The sequence below is a fragment of the Symphodus melops genome (assembly GCF_947650265.1).
Source record: "Symphodus melops genome assembly, chromosome: 6".
In the NCBI taxonomy this organism is placed as follows: domain Eukaryota; kingdom Metazoa; phylum Chordata; class Actinopteri; order Labriformes; family Labridae; genus Symphodus; species Symphodus melops.
The window spans coordinates 28,966,680-28,988,030 of NC_136696.1; the positions used below are offsets into that span (position 1 = coordinate 28,966,680).

The 21,351-nt window shown below is 50.6% G+C and overlaps 4 protein-coding genes across 8 annotated transcripts; 2 read left to right on the top strand and 2 right to left on the bottom strand.

Annotated features, from left to right (window-relative positions):
* Positions 1–3: 3 nt before the first annotated feature.
* Positions 4–9,436, bottom strand: fcsk (fucose kinase). Its single transcript, XM_079345949.1, is given in 24 exon segments — positions 4–714; positions 791–1,014; positions 1,103–1,202; positions 1,794–1,981; positions 2,072–2,191; positions 2,266–2,409; positions 2,525–2,752; positions 2,826–2,992; positions 3,068–3,302; positions 3,384–3,742; positions 3,819–3,892; positions 3,960–4,133; positions 4,209–4,310; positions 5,157–5,263; positions 5,378–5,549; positions 5,784–5,903; positions 6,094–6,174; positions 6,275–6,372; positions 7,414–7,486; positions 7,728–7,853; positions 7,934–7,984; positions 8,062–8,127; positions 8,129–8,214; positions 9,119–9,436. Coding segments are annotated over 24 exon segments (3,246 nt in total). The 5' UTR covers positions 9,198–9,436; the 3' UTR covers positions 4–642.
* Positions 9,437–10,127: 691 nt separating this feature from the next.
* pclaf (PCNA clamp associated factor) lies at positions 10,128–12,721 on the bottom strand. Its single transcript, XM_079345216.1, has 4 exons — positions 12,578–12,721; positions 11,458–11,547; positions 11,191–11,371; positions 10,128–10,284 (listed from the first exon to the last, which is right to left on the bottom strand). Exons 1-4 carry the CDS (start codon positions 12,621–12,623, stop codon positions 10,245–10,247), a joined length of 357 nt encoding a protein of 118 aa, XP_079201342.1. The 5' UTR covers positions 12,624–12,721; the 3' UTR covers positions 10,128–10,244.
* Positions 12,722–12,803: 82 nt separating this feature from the next.
* On the top strand, positions 12,804–19,515 carry nedd1 (NEDD1 gamma-tubulin ring complex targeting factor). 5 transcript variants are annotated; one of them, XM_079345213.1, is made up of 16 exons: positions 12,804–13,077; positions 13,657–13,842; positions 14,012–14,106; positions 15,582–15,698; positions 15,906–16,046; positions 16,518–16,747; positions 16,933–17,134; positions 17,206–17,326; positions 17,401–17,532; positions 17,609–17,659; positions 17,733–17,822; positions 17,898–18,064; positions 18,182–18,392; positions 18,474–18,621; positions 18,859–18,925; positions 19,000–19,515. In XM_079345213.1, the coding sequence occupies exons 2-16, from the start codon at positions 13,707–13,709 to the stop codon at positions 19,102–19,104; spliced, it is 2,013 nt and encodes a 670-aa protein (XP_079201339.1). In that variant the 5' UTR covers positions 12,804–13,077; positions 13,657–13,706; the 3' UTR covers positions 19,105–19,515. The 5 variants fall into 5 exon arrangements, with proteins under 5 accessions (XP_079201339.1, XP_079201340.1, XP_079201337.1 ...); XM_079345214.1 differs by having other exon boundaries at positions 13,671–13,842; XM_079345211.1 differs by having other exon boundaries at positions 13,685–13,842.
* Positions 19,516–19,972: 457 nt separating this feature from the next.
* Positions 19,973–21,177, top strand: lyrm5b (LYR motif containing 5b). Its single transcript, XM_079345217.1, has 3 exons — positions 19,973–20,337; positions 20,678–20,732; positions 20,804–21,177. Exons 2-3 carry the CDS (start codon positions 20,688–20,690, stop codon positions 21,011–21,013), a joined length of 255 nt encoding a protein of 84 aa, XP_079201343.1. The 5' UTR covers positions 19,973–20,337; positions 20,678–20,687; the 3' UTR covers positions 21,014–21,177.
* The last annotated feature ends 174 nt before the right edge of the window (positions 21,178–21,351 follow it).

A 21,351-nucleotide genomic window follows, 5' to 3' on the forward strand; every position in this document is an offset into this window, starting at 1 on the left:
ACGTTTATCATATGAGCGATGACCACAAGGCGCCGCCATGGCGTTCTATAAGAGTCCTGCTGGACCAATCAGCGACTTCACGGCTCCGACAGTCACAATAAGAAAAGTCCTTCACGTCCGTTTATTGACCGTTACAATCCACCGTCCAATACTGATGACATCATCACAAAGATCAACACTGATTGGTTACATTGACGTCCCACATGGAAATACTGCGAGGTTTAACAAATACTTTGAAGTGACTCGTTTACTATTTGATCTTTAACGAGTTTGATGGTTTTATTCTGAAGGGCGGTTGGAGGCGTGTCTCTGCAGGGGGGCGGAGGCTTCAGTATGGAGGAGGCGTGGCCACGCGGGCGACACCTCCTGGATCAAAAAGTCTCACACTGTTCATGTCAAACACGATGCGCCTGAGGGCGGCGTGGTGCTCCAGTGATTAGAGATGGTTTGAATCCCCGTCTGTCAGGAGGCGCCCTCTCTGCGTGGCGTTTACGTTTGTTCTCCACGTGCATGCGGAGGAGGATGGGGGAGGAGTTAACGCGGCGCTCAGGCTCGGGCACGGTACGGAGTGAGTGCGCCCTAAAACTGCATCATGCATCGTGTAATAATCCTCATCGGTACAGGAAGACAAGCAGGCGTGAGTCAGGAAGGGGGCGGGGCTTGAAGGCCGTCCATGTCGAGCTGCACCGAGTGAACGCTGAAGTCTCCCAGACCCTGAGCGAGAAGAGCGGGCGTCAGCACAGACGCTCACATCAAACAGACGACACGTGCTGTATGCTTTAATGCTTACGGGCGTGTTGTGGAGGACCTGCAGCACCGCCTCTCTCTGTCGAGGGTCCCGGGTCAGCAGGTACAGGAAACCCCCCCCTCCGGCCCCCGCCAGGCTCTGACCCAGGACCAGGGGCCTCACGGCGTCCATCATGACCCTCACCGAGGCCGGCTCACATCCAGGAGCCATCAGCTTCTTCTGCTGCCACGAGCGGTCCAGACACGCCCCCAGCCTGCACAGAGAACCTGAGGGGGAGGAGCTAATCCCAGTTACCTACACCTGGGCATTCTGGGAGATGTAGTGCATCAGTAGAGATCAGTGTATTTTTCTCACCGTCTGCACACGCTCGGGCACACTCCTCCGAGTTCTCCTGCAGCTGCTGAACGTTCTGGACCATCGAGGGCTGACGGCTGTACCAGCTCCGAACTACATCCTGCAGACAAAACCATCATCTTCATCATCACCACCATCATCACCATCATCATCATCACCATCATCAGCATCATCAGCATCATCACCATCATCATCATCATCACCATCACCATCATCATCATCACCATCATCACCATCATCACCATCACCACCATCATCATCATCATCATCATCATCACCATCATCATCACCATCATCATCATCATCATCATCACCATCATCATCATCATCATCATCATCACCACCATCATCACCATCATCATCACCATCATCATCACCATCATCATCATCATCATCATCATCACCACCATCATCACCATCATCACCATCATCACCATCATCATCATCATCATCATCATCACCACCATCATCACCATCATCACCATCATCATCATCATCATCACCATCATCATTATGAATCTTCACTTTTTCTCCCCTTGAGCTCCCCAGCAGCAAACATCTGAACGCACACACACACACACACACACACACACACACACACACACACACACACACACACACACACACACACACACACACACACACACACACACACACACACACACACACACACACACACACACACACACACCTGCAGCAGATTCCGAGCCAGCCGTGTCTTCCCCGTGTACACCAGCAGGAGGTGCTGCTCCAGAGAAAGCAGGAAGTCCTGAGGAGGACTGAGACGCTCCACCTCCACCTGCAGGGGCAGAGACGCTTTGGACCGACCCACCTTCACCCCCCCGACCAGACCTCCGACCTGATCCTGCCAGCCCCCACCTGCAGGAGGAGGAGTGTGTGTGTGTGTGTGTGAGCATCAGAACAATAAGAACAAACAGAATGAAGAAGAAGGTGGAGGTAAAGACGGGCCTGTGGTGAGGATCTGCTCCAGGTAGAGCACGCCGTGGATCAGCGAGTCCGTGTCGTAGGTCCGACCTGTGCACCTGTACACTGCAGCCAGCAGCGCCCCCGCCAGGATACTGCTGGTACCTGCAGGACAAGAGACGCTCAACGCCTGACCTCTGACCCCTGCTGGAATGATGCGGACTCAAACCGTCTCTCACCCAGACCGGATCCAGTCGGCAGCTCGGACCAGCTGTGGAGCTCCACCCCTCCTCCCCACCGCCGCGTCAGCTGATCCCCCAGAGGATGCTGGGAGGAGAGAGACACCAGGCCGCTGCACACACACACGGCCTTCAGCAGGGCTCCTGTAACACACACACACACGTGAACACACACACACACACACACACACACACACGTGAACACACACGCGTCTCTCATTAACCCCGTGTGTCCCGGCGGCGTGAAAGCGGCGCTCACCGGGAGCGTGAGGCTGGCAGTAGTCCCTCAGGTCGTCGAGGCTGTCGCTCACGATCTCCGTAGAAACCTCGCTGTCCCGCCCCCCGCTGTGGCTGACCAGCAGGAGGCGGGGCTCCCTGATACGACGAGCCCTGGCACCAATCGGACGCCTCCCATCGACCTTCACTGCGACGTTTGTGACGGAGCCGCCGTGCTCGAAGGCGATGGGCGGAGTGTCGCTCCAGCCGCCTGAGACACAAACACGCCGCTCTGTAACGTGGTCACTCAGGAGAAAGAGGCGGAGCCGTGAACAATACTTCACCTGCCAGGTCCAGTCTGGCCGGACACTCCACTTCCTGCCACTCCTCCAGAGGCGGGACTTCACCCTGTCCAATGGAGATGAACCTTTGCGATGACATCACAGCTTGTCGTAGGAGCACCTGTCCGGCGCCCTCGTAGTGACGTGCCGCTCGGACAAGCAGGTCCGGCCTGCAGGGGGCGGAGACAGAAAGTCAACGTGTGTCACACGGAGACGCCAACATCACGCCGCCACACACGCCTCACCTGCTGAGCCAATGAGCTCTCTGCTCAGCCAGGGCTTTGACTCCGCCCCTCAGGTTACCCTCCTCTAACAGGGAGTAGGCGGAGCTCCAGGCCGTGTTAGCAGCCGGTCCACTCCTCAGGCCTCCCTTCCCTCCCGCCATGCACACCAACACGTCAGCGATACAGGAGAGGCAGCGAGCCGCCACGCCCAGCTCCGCCCCTGACTCCGCCTCCTCCTCACCACTTCCTGCAGCAACTAAAAAAACAGACAAGAAAGGCGAATTTAATTTAATTCATTTTTAAACGTTTAGATTTTCTTCTGGTCGTTCTGACTCACTGCTGTCCAGTGTCTGCAGCAGCGCCCCCTGCTGGCCGCCAAGCACCGCCGCCCTGAAGCAAGGCAGCAGGCACGCGTCCGTGCGTCTCCTCAGAGCATCACTCACTCGCCTCCTCCCCGCCAGGAACATTAACTCCTCCCTCCGCTGTAGCTCCGCCTCCTGGTGAGTGAGCGACATCACCTCCTTCATAGAGAGCCTCCACGCCTCCCTCCACCGCCGCAGACAGACTCCTCCCACCCCGAGCAGCCAACCGACGCCCTCAGCCACACCCACAGCACCTCCTCTGGGGTGGACGGCCGGGAAGAGACGAGCCTCCAGGAGGGAGCGCCGCTCTCCTCGGACCCACAACTCCTCGGGCCTGAGACGAAGAGAGAGACAGTGAGAAGAGGAGGAGGAGCCAAAAGGTCAAAGGTCAAAGGTCAGGAGGATCTTACTCGATTCCTGTTCTGCTGTAGAAGGAGCTCCACGTCTGGTTGAGGAAGGAGGCGCTGCTGTCATCGGAGGAGACCTGAGGAGGAGGAGCTTCTTATTTGCGTGGCGTTTGATGAATAAAAACAAACGGAGGACTCGTGTACCTGCAGGTCGTCCTGCGCTCCCATCACCGTGTACACGCTCAGCTTCAGCTTCCCCAGCTCGATGCGATGTCCCTGGATGATGATGTCATCAGCCAGTGACAGCCGCCTGATACTTTGTGACGCGGACGACTCCAGACCTGAGAGGAGACATCCTGTGGGGACTTTGAGGGGACCCTGTAGAAGAAGGTCCAGAGTCAGAGTCAGAGTCTGGTCTAGTCTGGTCCCCGAACAGCTGAAGTGAACTCTGACCTGCAGGTGGCAGTGTTGCACAACGGCGCCAGCTGCAACGCCAACGTCTCCCTCCAGAACGCTGTTGATGACACGAGCTCCTTCGTCCACGTCGCTCTCTCTCTGAGGAGAGACAGGAAGACGTTTGTGTGTGTGTGCGTGTCTGACTGTGTGTGTGTGTGTGTGTGTGTGTGTGTGTGTGCATGTCTGACTGTGTGTGTGTGTGTGTGTGTGTGTGTGTGTGTGACTGTGTGTGTGTGTGTGTGACTGTGTGTGTGTGTGTGTGTGTGTGTGACTGTGTGTGTGTGTGTGTGTGTGTGTGTGTGTGCATGTCTGACTGTGTGTGTGTGTGTGTGTGTGCATGTCTGACTGTGTGTGTGTGTGTGTGTGTGCATGTCTGACTGTGTGTGTGTGTGTGTGTGTGCATGTCTGACTGTGTGTGTGTGTGTGTGTGTGTGTGTGACTGTGTGTGTGTGTGTGTGTGTGTGTGCATGTCTGACTGTGTGTGTGTGTGTGTGTGTGTGTGTGTGCATGTCTGACTGTGTGTGTGTGTGTGTGACTGTGTGTGTGTGTGTGTGTGACTGTGTGTGTGTGTGTGTGTGTGTGTGTGTGTGTGACTGTGTGTGTGTGTGTGTGTGTGTGTGTGCATGTCTGACTGTGTGTGTGTGTGTGTGCATGTCTGACTGTGTGTGTGTGTGTGTGTGTGTGTGTGTGTGTGACTGTGTGTGTGTGTGTGTGTTTGTGTGTGTGCATGTCTGACTGTGTGTGTGTGTGTGTGTGTGCATGTCTGACTGTGTGTGTGTGTGTGTGTGTGACTGTGTGTGTGTGTGTGTGCATGTCTGACTGTGTGTGTGTGTGTGTGTGTGTGTGTGTGTGACTGTGTGTGTGTGTGACTGTGTGTGTGTGTGTGTGTGTGTGTGTGTGTGTACGTGGAGCTCACGCTGTGTTGTGACTGGGACGAAGTGTTACCTCGATGAACGACAGAGTGTTTCTATCCGTCCAATCACGGCTCAGTCGCTCCACGTGTTGCTTCCCGGACAGCGTCAGGTAGTCGTAGCGACCAGCGGGGACGTACGCTGTCAGAAAGAAGAGAAGTGATCAGGACCGGAACGTATCACCTTTATCACATCTTTTTCCAAATATGGTCAGCAAAAGAGGAGACGTTAAAAGAGAGAGCGAGAGACACTCACCCAGAGAGAGCGGCGTTCCTCTCAGGATCTTCCACAGCTCCGCCCTGCCGCTCCTCACCGCCGCCCCCTGTGGTCCAACGGCGGGACAGCAGCCGGCTCTGTCCTCGCTCAAGAACTGATCCTGAGTCAGATCTGAGCAGAGACACTTCAGCACGTCCAGGAACAGAGAGATCTGAGGACGGACGGCGTCGCCACGACAGAGTTTAAGACTTCGAGTAAAAAACAGACCACACCCGTGTGTTACCATGGCAACAAACTCAGAAGCCCTACGGACCCAATACCGGCCAAACTGAAAGTAGGGATACAAAGATACCTCACAAGGATCCAAAAAAACTTTAAATCAATTTGACAAAAAGAATCTGTGCACGCTCAGAGGAAAGCGCCGTCTGTTTCTGAGAGCGGGTACCTGGAGGGGCGGAGCTCCAGAGTCCAGGCCCAGGTAGGTGCAGCCGTCCAGAGGAGGAGTGACGTGAGTCTGCAGCAACTTCTCTGATACACACCTGCTGAAGAAGACGGGACCAGACACCTACACACACACACACACACACACACACACACACACACACACACACACACACACACACACACACACACACACACACACACACACACACACACACACACACATCAAGCTCCGACCCTACAGATCGCCGCTGACGCTCAAACAGGAAGTCATAACGTGTTTGACCTTTAAGAGAACAGTGAGGTGAACTCACCAGAGGAACTTTCCCATCATGCATCACGGCTCGTTTGATCGTCTCCTCTGTTCCCTTGTAGATGATGTCTTTAACCCGACCCTGTGTGACGAAACAAACGCACCCTCAGTCCCGCTCAGAATACACAACGCTTCACCACGAGGAAATCGTGCAGTCGGTCAGAACCCGGGACAGTGAGCACCTGTTGGTCCGTCAGGTAGACGCCGTGATTGGCTGCGTAGGACACGTCTCCCGGTAACGCCAACACACGAACACCTGAGAAACCCTCCCAGGACAAAACTGAGACACACACACACACACACACACACACACACACACACACACACACACACACACACACACACACACACACACACACACACACACGATAATTATGCAAAGAGATTCGGGCTGAATGGAGAAACTGGAGCACAGAGAGAGGTCAGAACAGAAAACTGAACTTCTAACTTTAGATTCTGCTCCTGAATGCTCTGGATCTGATTGGACCAGAGAAGGTAGGCGGGGCTTTGAAGGCCGTTTTGGACGCCCCTGGGTTTGCCAGATATGAGAGCAGTTATCAGGTGAACAGGTGTTGCAGCGATGGAAGCGGGCAGTGGAACTGCTTCAGATAGAAGTGATTGTACCCGAGCTAAAAAGCCTCTGCATGTTTCTAATAAGCTCCAGCAGCAGAAAGCTGCTCAAACTAGGATCAATGTTGGAGATGAAACATGGAGAGAGGTTAGAACGCAGAAAGCTTTACAGACCCATGCAGAGCTGGCTAAACACTGAAGCTACAGTGTCCACCACATGCAGAGCTGGCTAAACACTGAAGCTACAGTGTCCACCACATGCAGAGCTGGCTAAACACTGAAGCTACAGTGTCCACCACATGCAGAGCTGGCTAAACACTGAAGCTACAGAGTCCACCACATGCAGAGCTGGCTAAACACTGAAGCTACAGTGTCCACCACATGCAGAGCTGGCTAAACACTGAAGCTACAGTGTCTCTACATGCAGAGCTGGCTAAACACTGAAGCTACAGTGTCCACCACATGCAGAGCTGGCTAAACACTGAAGCTACAGTGTCCACCACATGCAGAGCTGGCTAAACACTGAAGCTACAGTGTCCACCACATGCTGACCTGTGTGAGAGGAGGGGGGGAGACAGCTCTCTGTGATGATTAGAGTTTAGACTGCAGTACTCATTTTAAACACTAGGGGGCAGCTCTCTGTGATGATTAGAGTTTAGACTGCAGTACTCATTTTAAACACTAGGGGGCGGAGTCTCTCAGTTGAACTTAAAACGCTCTCCGTGTCGCAGCTACAGGTGGAAACTCTCACCGAACTCTGGAGGGATGTTGAGGATCATGTCGGTGCTGCAGACCCAAACTCCAGGAGGAGAACCGGGACAAACCTGATCAGCCAATGAGAGAAAAGAAAACATATTTAGTTCAAATGTGTCGTGTGGAGTTTCACTATTGTGAATTGAAACTTTTCCTCATTAGAAGCATTTGAGTCAATAAAAGGTGGATCAGGTGACTGTGTCTCATGATGAGAAATCTGAGGATTGGACTTTTTGTTTCCTGCAGAGTTTGAATAACGTGTCATTGCTCCGTGTTTTCACGTCCTGGCTTTGTTTGGGGATCGTAGCAGACCTGGTTGGTGAGGCAGTCCAGCAGCAGGTCCACACAGCAGACCGGAGCCTGGACTCGCTGCTCCGCTTTCTCTGCAGGCAGCCAGCAGAACGCTCGGCTGCAGGAGCTCCAGGGGAAGTCCCGCCCCTGCACGAGGACCCACACACTGATGAATGATGAACTACGTCTGCAGATCAAAAACACGCCGCCGCCGCTGCAGGACTCACCGTGTGCAGGATGAGGATGTGAGCATCGTCCAGGACGTCAGCTGTCACCACCTGAGCGCCACGACCACAGAATGTTAGTACTCAGCATCACAGGTGGAGAAACAACAGACTGACTTCACTCGACTCACAGTGTGTCCCGCTCGGCTGCTCAGGTGTTCAGCAGCCACCAGCAGAGCGTTCAGCGTCGCCCCCCCCGCTGCCCAGCGGCTCCTGGCAGTCCCCGACCGTTAGAATCAACGCACCCTGAGAGAGAGAGCCCTGCTGCTGCCTCAACTCCAACTCTGCAACACACACACACACACACACACACACACACACACACACACACACACACACACACACACACACACACACGTTTCAGTGATTGTCCTCGAACCTCGTTCTTGATTTGAAATGTTCTGAATGATCAAACTGTGATAATCTGGTACGAAGCATCTTTTATTTGATGAATGTTGTTTTGAACACGCTGTCTGACATTAGCTCTTCACAAACTGCATCATCTCAATCAGCTGATTGGCTGACAGCATGTACGTGAAGGGGCGGAGCTACATTCGGTTCAGGTACTGTGTGCAGCTTGGTAGAGAGAGGTGACTTCCTGTTTTAGTGATTACAGAAGGACACAAGGGCTCTAAAGCTGATAGAGCCCTCTGCTGGCGAAAAACCAGTACTGCAATACACTTTTTCATCAAAGAGATTTAAATTGTCGATATCAGTATCAGTTTTAAATTTATACAACAATGCACAAAATGTTAGATGTTACAAATCAAAATCGAAAAAAACAAAGGAAAGAACATTTCAGGCAGCGTGATGTGAAATAATTCTATTAAAGTGGCAACAAGGCGAAGTTAGTGTTACTGTTAATGTTTTATATCATTCACAACATAAAACATAATTTCATTAAGTTAAACTTTTATGGCTTGAATTTCCCTCGAGATCAATAAAGTATCTATCATCTATCTATCTATCATCTATCTGAGTTAGACCAGTTTTTATTTAATTTTCTGTCCATCAGCGCCCTCTTCAGGATGATCAGTGTACTGCACACAAAGATCGTTTATATGAAAAGTAACTGTGGCCAAAGGTCGCTTATAAACAGCAGATGATCTACACCAGTCTAAAAAAAGTAGCCATGTGGCACGAAAGCAAAAGATCAAAGATCGTTTATAGAGAGCAGATGATCCTCACCTCGTTGAAATGCATACACGCTGTCTTTGTGTTGGCATGTCAGGACGACCACGGTCCAACTGAACCCGAAACCGGACATGTTCAGACGGGTTACGGACCGGCCTTACACCGCCTCAGAGTTCATGACTAACGGTGTCTGAGTGTTTGACCGTCTGTTAGCAAACAGAACCGGCAGCGCAGGTTAAGTGAAACAAACGGACCCTGGTTCCGTTTAGGTCCATAAGTTTAAATAAAGCGGGCCAAACGGGCCAAGAAGACGAAAACCGAGTCCAATAAAAGCGAGCTCTCAATTTCTCTAACCCTTTTGTCTGACTGCGCGGGCTTCCGTAGGCTAACAATGTTTGTTTGATTTAAACCCTTGGACCTCTCGAAGAGGCGGGGAGCTAATGGTTAACTGTCATAAAACAACTTTAAACCATAGACTGTAAAATAACGAGGTAGCTGTTCTTCATGAGTTAAGACTCTTAACAGATCAAATCTGTACCGGGACATCCCGGCCGGGCGGAGACTAAAGTCAAGGTACGTGAAACTGAAATTAAAAGACAGTAACAGCAATAATCAAAGTTTTTCTCCTGCAGTGAAATATAGTTTAATTATAAATCCATTTTCTGTCAGGTTCATTTTAAAACGGTTTCTTCACTTTTTTTTTTTTTTAAACCAACAGGAAGTGATCCGTGTTAGTTCCGGTCTGTGTAAACTCCAACTTCTAAAGTCTAAATATTCATCCTGCAGTTATCTGTCTGTTAATACATGAAGCACCACAGACATTAAAGATCACACACTGTAAACGGTCCTGTAAGAGAAGAAAGTCCAGATCAACAGGATGTTTGAATTTAACATGGGGTCATTTAGAAGTCGTGTAAAGTTAGAGTCAGTGTGGAGCTCGTCAGGTGGGAGGAGTTAAGAGTTCCAACCACAGATGGAAGAAGAAGAGTGTAAAGGGCAGAACGCGTCTCCTGCGTCTGTTTCAGGTTTAAAGTGAAGTTAGAAAAAGAGGCGACGAAGCCGCTCAGGTAAAAAACATAAAACGTTTAATGAACTATACAAATGGATCAGAACATATATACAGATGTACATCAACTATGACACCAAGAGACGGGACCAGAACTAAGTCCATCGGGCGTCTTCATTCGTCGTCCTCGTCGTCAGCCGGCAGCGGTCTGGATCTGAGGGGAAAGAAAAACGTGTCATCAGGTCAATAAAACAAACGCTACAATAACCATTTGTCCCTTCAGGCTCCCCGTAGATAACACGCCTCAGTAACGGCGTCAACTTCACTGAACGCTTCCATCACGCCGACTTTATTCAATTCAACATTTACAAATAATAAATGTTTAACTATTAAAAACGCTTCATCGTGTTTCTGCGTTCACGCCGCTCGCCCGTCTGTCCGAGATCGGCCGAGTCCAACGCCACGGTGACCACCGCTTGTCCACTACTTTTCTAAATGCATTGTGGGATACATTGAGTGGACTATACAGAGAACGACCGCGCTCACTCAGAATCAGACAGCACTACAAATCTGATTTCAGACACGATGACATCACACATTGACCTTCCTGACCACTTCCTGTTTCTGTGCTTAACTTCCACCTACCAGAATGGCCCTACTGCCTTTAGAAATAAAAGCACACAGGAAGTAAAGAGTTCTCAGCTAAAGCCAGGACAAACTTTCAAAATAAAAGCCTCAGAAAATAACCCCTCCGTATTAAACGACCTCCCTGCTTAGTTATTGATCGTGAATGTGACGCAGAGCCAAACTCCACCGAGTCATATTATCTCAAAACTTAAATAAAAATCAATAAAACGTCTGAACGCTCCAACGAGCAGAACAATATTTACACATTTGTTCCAGAGCTGCAGAAATGATCCGATTCTTTCCTCAGAAGCTCTTTGAGATAAAAACATGCAGAGAGAAATAAACAGCAGCTGCCTGGAAAAGTCATCCTTCACCTTGGTGTGCAGAGCGTCCCACAGATGACATTTATTATTATGAAGAACTAAAGGTCAGCTAAGATGACCTCTGTCGACAAAGACGACCCCGTGTGCGTCTGTATGAAAGCAACTCGTACTTCCTGCTGGCTTTCGACATGCCGCTCCCTCCTGCCTCTTCGTCGTCCTCTACCTCCCGGGGCCTCTGGTTCTCCTTCTCGGGCTTCCTCGGGGGACCGCCGAAGAAATCCCCGATGCCCTTCTGCCAGGTGGGTGTGGGACGGGGACACACTGGGTTTCCTCCAGCATATTTACCCTTTGCTGTGAATTAAAGAAACCCTCCCGTCAGTATTCACTCCATGGTGCATCTCTGTGTCAGGCTGGTGGTGGTGCGTTCAGGGACTCACCAGGTGTGGCGCACTGGCTGCTTGAAGAGGCAGCGGCGGCGTTGGCAGCACTCGAGCCGAGAGACTTCCGGGGTGCAGAAGCTGCAACAGCTGCAAACACAAATTAAAAGGACGAGTCAGTAAATATACTCCAAAACTTTATTTTGGAGTATATTATTATTATAATGTTATATTATGTTATGTTATATTATAACTTTATGGGACAACTCAAGGGCCCACGGAGCAGCAAATGGACAGGGCAACTAAACTAAAACATTTAACAGAGAGAAGAGTCAAAGAATAAAGTGTCAAAGAAGAACAAGTGTCAAGAGTTAAAGTAAAGACCAGGACAGACTTGTTAAATGACTAAAGCAGAAAAAGGAAGCTTCACTGTGAGACCTAGATGTAGATAAACTAACCAGTGTGTGTAGAACAAACCTTTAAAGGCTGTGACTCAGAATCAGCTTTGACTATGTAAATACATGTTCATGGTACAACTTTTATCAGGTTATAAAACTTTGTTTTAAATCATTTTCAGTGCCGAATTTTCTAGAATTATCCAAAGAGTCAGAAAATGTGAATCATTATGCCAGATTATAAATGCTTACTCATCAATAGACAACAAAGCTGTAAAATGTGTAAATTTTTGACTGGGGTTTGGTGGAGCATGCGCACAAAGCGACACCACGGCGCTAAAATGAATCTGGCGCCAGTTTACAGAAAGAAAGAGACACGACGTTAAATATCATGTCATCATGTGGATTAATCAAGTGGACAGAAGCTTAATCTCAGAGACATCCCGTGACTGTTAAACACTTCATATAAAGTTAAATATTCGTGTGTTCAGTAGTTTCTATGAGCGCAGCTAGCAGCCCTCCAGTTGGCGGGAGGCGGCTGTTTGTCTTGGATTAACAGATTCACATTAAAATATTTAACGGATTTGGGTAAAAAAGGTTTCAGTATCATTTGTGCTAAAACGTTTTTTTAAAAATCCAAACAAATTAATCGGTTCCTCGGTCCGCCCTTTAGGCTCATGAGTAGTCCTGATCCGCCGGACTACACGTTAAAAACCGTTACTCCAAATTAAAAATCAGCTTCTTGACTTTTAATTTTTATAAATGTATTCATCATGTCACTTTACCTTTTCTGTATGTTCCGGGGACACTATCGGCTTTAGTCCTCACCATGTTGGTCCTGACCTTTAAAGTCTACAGACGCTTCCACACAGACTGTCCGGACCGGAGTAAAAGCAACAGCGAGTCCCGCCTCGGTTTAAAAAGACCGGCGGATGGGGGCGGGAGATTTCTTCTTCTACGCTGGCGGACCACACACAGCGATGATAAACATGTAGCTACACTTTTTAAACACCGTGATGTAGTTGCGGATTTTGTTATGAAATATGAAGTGTTCATGGTTCACTTTAGCTTGGAGGACCGATTTCCTCTGAAGTTTAGATTTGGTCTATTTTACACTGTAATCTGTATGTATTCATTTTGTTCGTCCCTACTTTTTTAAATCGCGCTCGCTTCGCGCAGCTTGTTCTGTTTGTCCCTCCCAGCGCACCGTAGTGGCGGTTTCTTGGTGGATCGCAAAATAAAAACATCTCCGGAGACTTTGTGGGTTCTAAATTCGTCTTTTAAGGTTTGTCAGACTCGTTTTTACACCCTGTATGCACACTTTAAATGTTTAAGATGACGTGAAATGTTGTTTCGTCATGTTTTATCGTGTTTTTAATGGTGTTTGTCACTTTAAAAGACGCGGAGGCTAAAAGTAGAAGTTAGCTCGCAGAAACATTTTCTTTATTTCTAATATAAACTTTTTATTAACTGCTGACTTTAGCTCCTTCTTTGTAACTTCAGCAGCTAGTTTAGGCCACAGATGATTAACGTTAAACAGTTTGATCTCTTTTGACCAAAAGTGTCATCTGATCCTCTGATAAATAATTAAACTATTGTTCTACAGTTATTAACTTTATAATTAAAGTATGTTATTAAGACCCCTCACTGGTTATAATCTAAACTTGTTGAACCTTTATTTCATCAGTGAGAGATTACAGAGCCGATATTTATATTGATCTTTGTGTATTTAGATCTTTTATTATGTCAGTGTTCATAAATCAACCTCAGTAACATCCATCCTAAACGACCATTTCAACCGCTGACCTCCATGACAGGAAGTGAAACCACAACATACAGCGTCACATTCTCTGTTTACCTCCAGCTGTTTACCTCCAGCTGTTTACCTCCAGCTGTTTACCTCCAGGTGTTACCATGGACGAGGTGACCCGCCTGGTGTCAACAGGTGACTGTGTGAAGATCTGGGATGGCGTTTCCATGGCGCCGCTGGAGCAGTTTAACCCTCACAGCGTCAGCCACCCGGTGGCTCAGGCCTGCTGGAGCTCCAACAGTATCCTGACAAACCTCTCTTTAGACAGACTCATCCCTAAGCCCCGCCCCTTCCTGTTTCACCAGCGAGTCTTTGGGTTCTTTATCAGCTGAAGCCTTTTATAAATGTACAGGATGTTTTTGGACATGTGGACATTTTGTCTCTTTGTGTCCTTGACAAGTCGTCTCAGAGCAGTACCTGGTCTCAGCCAGCAGCAGCGGAGACAAACTGGTCGTTTCCAGCCTCAAGTCTTCTCCTGTTCCAGTCCTGGAACTGGCCGAGGGGGTGAGTGTGTTTTCACCGTTATTTAACTTTTGATACCACACGAGGAAGTGTCAGACAGCAGGTCAAAGGTCGTGTCAGCCTCGCCGCACGCTGGCACACGACTTTCTACCAACCTGTGCGGACATTTTGAAGTTGGATTAAAAGCAGCAGCCAGACAGGATCAGTGGAGATCAACGTTTGGAGTAAAAGAGTGATGAGAAGAAAAACAGTGCATGTGAAGTCCTGCAGCCCGGACTCATCAGCTCCTCCGTTAGAATAAAAGAACGTCAAAGTGAAATAAAAGCCAGAAGAAGAGAGGAGACGCTGTGCGTGTTTACGATCTGCACAGTGAGGAGCTTCTTCTGCTGCTGCTGCTGCAGGGAGACAGGAAGCTGCTGCAGGGAGACAGGAAGCTGCTGCAGGGAGACAGGAAGCTGCTGCAGGGAGACAGGAAGCTGGCTCAGGGAGACAGGAAGCTGCCTCAGGGAGACAGGAAGCTGCTGCAGGGAGACAGGAAGCTGCTGCAGGGAGACAGGAAGCTGGCTCAGGGAGACAGGAAGCTGCTGCAGGGAGACAGGAAGCTGCTGCAGGGAGACAGGAAGCTGCTGCAGGGAGACAGGAAGCTGCTGCAGGGAGACAGGAAGCTGCTGCAGGGAGACAGGAAGCTGGCTCAGGGAGACAGGAAGCTGCCTCAGGGAGACAGGAAGCTGCTGCAGGGAGACAGGAAGCTGCTGCAGGGAGACAGGAAGCTGGCTCAGGGAGACAGGAAGCTGCTGCAGGGAGACAGGAAGCTGCTGCAGGGAGACAGGAAGCTGGCTCAGGGAGACAGGAAGCTGCCGCAGGGAGACAGGAAGCTGCCGCAGGGAGACAGGAAGCTGCTGCAGGGAGACAGGAAGCTGCTGCAGGGAGACAGGAAGCTGCTGCAGGGAGACAGGAAGCTGGCTCAGGGAGACAGGAAGCTGCCGCAGGGAGACAGGAAGCTGCCTCAGGGAGACAGGAAGCTGCCTCAGGGAGACAGGAAGCTGCCTCAGGGAGACAGGAAGCTGCCGCAGGGAGACAGGAAGCTGCTGGAAGCTGCCTCAGGGAGACAGGAAGCTGGCTCAGGGAGACAGGAAGCTGCCTCAGGGAGACAGGAAGCTGCCTCAGGGAGACAGGAAGCTGGCTCAGGGAGACAGGAAGCTGCTGCAGGGAGACAGGAAGCTGCTGCAGGGAGACAGGAAGCTGCTGCAGGGAGACAGGAAGCTGCTGGAAGCTGCCTCAGGGAGACAGGAAGCTGGCTCAGGGAGACAGGAAGCTGCCTCAGGGAGACAGGAAGCTGCCTCAGGGAGACAGGAAGCTGGCTCAGGGAGACAGGAAGCTGCTGCAGGGAGACAGGAAGCTGCTGCAGGGAGACAGGAAGCTGCTGCAGGGAGACAGGAAGCTGCCTCAGGGAGACAGGAAGCTGCTGCAGGGAGACAGGAAGCTGTGCTCATTGTTTTTATTCTCCATGTGTTCAGAAAAAACAAACCCGCGTGTGTCTCAGCTCGTCCTCTCAGTTCGTGGTCAGCGGCGGCCTCGATCACTGCGTTCACATCTGGGACCTGAAGACCAAGAGACTGCACCGCTCACTCAAGGTGACACACACACACACACACACACACACACACACACACACACACTGTCTGAACCGCACAGAGACTTTGGCATCGTTTCCTCTTTGTGCGGCGTTGACAGCGTGCAGGAGTGTGATCATCACATTATCAGATATTCCGTAAATAAGAAGACAGCATGGAGGACCTGGACAGACGGCTGTGGGCTCACTGTGTGCGTCTCCTCCTCAGGATCACAAAGAGGAAGTGACCTGCGTCTGCTTCAACGCCAACGACAGCTACATCGCCTCAGGCTCCACCAGCGGAGACCTGGTCCTCCACAGTCTGACCACCAACCTGTCCAGCAAAGCCTTCGGTCAGGGCAGCAGCCAGGTGAGACGCTTTACTCTCAAACACAACACCTGATAACTGCTCTCATATGTGGCAAACCCAGGGGCGTCCAAAACGGCCTTCAAAGCCCCGCCTACCTTCTCTGGTCCAATCAGATCCAGAGCATTCAGGAGCAGAATCTAAAGTTAGAAGGAGGACATACTGGCTGCTGCATTGTTGTCAGAGAAGCTTCAACACAGCAGGTTTCCTTCATGATCACACAGGAAGAGAGCAGCTCTCTGATTGGCTGACTGATCACAGAGGAAGAGAGCAGCTCTCTGATTGGCTGATTGATCACAGAGGAAGAGAGCAGCTCTCTGATTGATCACAGAGGGAGAGAGCAGCTCTCTGATTGGCTGACTGATCACAGAGGGAGAGAGCAGCTCTCTGATTGGGTGATTGATCACAGAGGGAGAGAGCAGCTCTCTGATTGGCTGAGTAGTTTGATTGACTGTACTGAACTTGTCACTGCAGCCGATCCACGACCTGAGGATGTCCTGGCTGAAGCGCTCCCTGCTGGGCAGCGTGTCCGACAGCGGCACCGTGGTCCTGTGGGACTCCAACACGCAGAAGGAGCTGCACGTGTTCGACAGCGCCCACAAGGCCCCGGGCTCCGGCCTCGCCTTCTCCCCCGCCAGCGAGCTGCTGGTGGTCAGCGTCGGTCTGGACAAGAAGATCGTCTGCTACGACACGGCCAGCAAGATGTGAGTCGTGTCAGCGTGTCTGAAGTACTCAAGTGTTCTTAAACACATCATACCTGAACATTCCTTCTTCTGTGTGTGTGTGTGTGTGTGTGTGTGTGTGTGTGTGTGTGTGTGTGTGTGTGTGTGTGTGTGTGTGTGTGTGTGTGTGTGTGTGTGTGTGCGTGTGTGTGTGTGTGTGTGTGCAGAGTTCTGAAGACGATCCGCTCCGACAGTCCTCTGACGGCGGTGGACTTCACTCCGGATGGGACCGGTCTGGTGGTGGGATCTACTCAGGGGAAGATCTATCAGTATGACCTGAGGAACTCCAGCGCCCCCACCCGGGTCACCGTGGCTCACAAAACCTCCGTGACCTGTCTGCGTTTCCAAGGCAACGCCGGCCGCCTGAAGGTACCAGCGCAGCAGACTGACAGTTTGTGTAAACACGAAGCGGCTCTGATCAAACGTCTCTGATTCTCCAGTCCAGTAAACTCGCCTCCACAAAGATCGCCAGCACCATGAGGTCCTCGTCCAAGCTGTCCAACAGCCAATCAGAGTCCACCCCCACAGGCCCCGCCCCCCACAGACAGGTGACCAGCACAGGTACGCTCATCCTCTGCACATTTGAAGGGTTTGTTCAATGAAGCGACACGTCAAACCGGCGTTGTCGTGTCCAGCAGGCGGCGCCGGCATGGAGGCGATGTCCCGTGAAGCCGAAGGTCAGCAGGGGGCGGAGCATCCTCCAGTGGTGGAGAAGGTCAGCAGCGTGGGACGAAACAGTCTGGACATGTTTTCACCTGCGCGGGAAGGTCAGAGATCTGTGACCACGTCCTCTGTGCGTTACGTCCTCACACGTCACTCATCGTCTGTCTCCTCTCGCTTCAGACTCCAGGACGCTCGGGACGCCCGGAGACACGCCGCTGGGGAGGACTCACGGTACGACGCCACGCCGCTCTGACAAGCATCCCGCTCGCTTCTCCACTCAACTCCCATCTCTGTGTTTTCTCAGTTTCCAGTTTGGAGATGTTGTCCCGGGAGGGGGAGGGGCAGCCGGTGGTCGGACGGGCCAGTCTGGACGTCTTCTCCCCAGTCAGAGAAGGTCGGTCTGCCTCACTGGTCCAAACTGGTTCCAACTGGTCCAAACTGGTCAGTCATGGTTTGCTGTCTGTTTCAGACTCTTACTCCAGTGGGGGCGTGCACCGTAAGACCCCCCTGGGAACGCCCCTGGCTGTCTCAGTGGGGCGGTGCTACAGCCCGCTCTCCTCCTTCCAGACTCCGCCCGCCATCAAAGAGGAGGAGCCAAACTTTGCGGCGGCAGCTGAAGCGTGTGACTCGAGGAAGGTGATGACCTCTGAGACCTCTGTACGAACTCCTGCGTCTGTGAAAACATGTGATGTCATAGTCACGTGATAACGCTCGACCACGCAGAACAATAACAACGTGACCTTTGATTGACAGTCCGATAAAGCCAGCAGCTCCAGCCTGGAGGGGGAGGGTCAGACCACGCCCACATCATCCCATCAGACCAATCAAAGCCAGCCGGGCCCGCCCTTCTTCACCCCGGAGCCGAGCCTGCGGAGAGCCAACGGGATTCTAACCCAGCTGAGCTACGACTCGCCCGCCCTGGGAGCCCCGCCCGTCCTGGGAGCCCCGCCCACCACAGCCACAGGTAATCAGTCCACCGTGTTTCAAAACGCTCGTCACAGTGACGACCTCGAAGGCCTCTCACGCGTTCCGTTTGTGCATTCAGGCGCCGCCCTCTCCGCCGCCGTCTCCTCGTCTCTCTCTCAGAACATCGCCGAGGTGGTCGGTCAGGCAGGAGGCGGAGCCACTCCCCTCACCTCGCTGCAGATCCACTTCATCCAGAACATGATCCACGAGACCCTGGAGGACTTCAGGTGAGTCTCTGAGCGTTCAGGAATCTCAGAGTGACGAAGGCACGCTGACTCTCTGTGTGTGTGTGTGTGTGTGTGTGTGTGTGTGTGTGTGTGTGTGTGTGTGTGTGTGTGTGTGTGTGTGTGTGTGTGTGTGTGTGTGTGTGTGTGTGTGTGTGTGTGTGTGTGTGTGTGTGTGTGTGTGTGTGTGTGTGTGTGTGTGTGTGTGTGTGTGTGTGTGTGTGTGTGTGTGGTCTTCAGAGACGTCTGCCACAGAGACATCGTCAACCTGCAGGTGGAGATGGTGCGGCAGTTTTACATCCAGCTGGTAAAAATGTCTCCTTTCTGATCATGTGACCAGCGAGAGCGAGATCTGTGCGTTCACGCGTTCTTCTGTTTCAGAACGAGATCCACGGTCTGATCGAGAAGTACTCTGTGAACGAGTCGCTGGTGGAGGAGATCGAGAAGCTGAGAGAGGAGAACCGCCGGCTGAGAACAAACTACTGACCCTCACAGCTGAACGTCCTGTTCCTGTCGTGCCCTGACTTCAGTCTCTCAGGCTCCGCCCCCTCCTGCACGCTCGTGCTGAAGACGATCCTGGACGGGAGAGTCTTTCTTGAAAACGCGGCCAAAGATTTTTGAAAAACTGATAAACAGAGCGGCTGCCTCTCTGCGGTGTTTGACCACAGCGCCCCCTGCTGCCGTGGAGGACTGCGTCATCTCAGTCTGTGAGATTGTGTGTTTTTTTTGTTTTGAGATTAAACGTCTGAGTGCATGAAATATGTGTTTGACTTTGAAACGGACATTTTGGAACTTTTTCAGGAACTGCAGGAACTGTAAGAATCATTGAGAGTGACAACAAAGAAAAAATGTAAATAATAAAAAAAGATTTAAACTGAAAATAAAACAGGAAATCAATCAGGTGTGTTTGTTTCAGCAGCGTGAGTCCAGACACGATCAATAACAGACATATCAAATATAACTGATCAATAATGGTGTGTGGGGGAGAAGAAATCAAAACGAGTCACAGGGCTATAATTAGAAATATTTGAAGTCTCAATCAGATTTTGGTTTTAGATTAAAAAATATTTTCTGTAATTTAGATTTAAAGGTGGCTTAATTTTCTTACTGATTCAAAACCAGTTTTTGTGCAATTCAAACAATCACCCAGATGAACTTCATAATCAGTCTCACTGATTCTCTAGGGTTTTTTATTTTTAATTTTTTATTGAGATAAAAAAGTACATTTCTTATTTCTATTTATTAGTTTATTAATAATCAAAAGCCAGCTTTTTGCTTTGTTAGATCTTTGATATTAAAGTATTTTTTTTTAATAAATTTATTTGTATTGAAATGTTTCCTTATTGCCCTTTTTATTTTTTCTTAAGAATGGCTGTTTTACTTTTTTAAATTTTTTTACCCATATTTTGAAAAGGTGTCTGATTTTTTAATTTTTGGTTTTAGAATTAAGGACAAACCTCCGCTGTGCGCATGCGCAGAGCGGTGCGTCTCATGGTGGTACCTGCTGTTAGCTTGCTCTTCACATTGAGCTCGTTCCCTGTTTTTAAAGCTCCGCTGTCTGTCCCAGGTTCTAGCAGTGACCCGGGTCCAGACTTTTATCCGGTCTGTCGGACTTTAAAGGAGTTCTGTTGGTTTGAGTTCGTTCATGTGGTCTTAGATAAACTCGGACTTTGAGCAGGAGGAAGTTCAGAGAGTTTGGGAGCAGAAGTCACCTTCCGGGTAAGATCATAAAGAAAGGATCATTTACTCACCTCTAACACTGAAACACTGAAGCTGAATTCTCTGTTTGTGTTGGATGTTTTATTTTAAATTCATTTACCAACAAACGAAGAAAAGTAAACACATGTCATGGTGCGTTCATGTTCCCTCGGAACTCTGAGCTCTCAGCTCGCCACAGATAGAACTGTAACACTATGTGGCCAAAACACTAAAACACTTTGGTACTGAAGTTCCCCGAGGCTCCCAGTTTAAGGGGGCGTATCCGGCTCGTGACTCCGCCTTATTGACCATCGTCAAAGATTCTGGTTCTGAACGGTCTGGACTGTTGTTTGTGTTTCAGCTCGGGGACGATGGCGAACCCTCTGAGGGCTGAAGTCCTCCGGCTCTATAAAAACGTGAGTCTTTACACGTACAGCTGCTGCAGCTCTGATTGGATGAGACGCTTCATCATGTGTCTCCTCCACAGCTCCTCTACCTCGGCCGAGAGTATCCCAAAGGCGGCGACTACTTCAGGGACCGTCTGAGAGCGGCGTTCACCAAAAACAAGTCGGTGAGCGAGCCGGAGAAGATAAAGGAGATGATCGCTCGAGGGGAGTACGTGAGCCGAGAGCTGGAGGCGCTTTACTACCTGAGGAAGTACAGAGCCATGAAGCAGCGCTACTACACCGAGGAGTGACTCCGCCCACTGACACTCTGATCACTCCATGAAACACACACAGACCGGCGTCAGAGGAAAAAGTCTTTTAATAAAAGTCATGTGTCCACATAAAAACTAAAAACAGCAGCAGCAGCGTCGACGCTTTGATTCCTGAAGTCAGTTCAAATAAAGTCTCAAACACTCTCTTGTCTTTCTGTCAGAGCGCCTCAGCACGGGGTCACAGGTCAGAGGTCAGAGGTCAGCCAGGTTGGCTCTGCAGATGGGACACGTGGTGTTATCCTGAAGGAGGGAAACAGTCAGACTACAGGCGCACGTGTGTGTGTGTGTGTGTGTGTGTGTGTGTGTGTGTGTGTGTG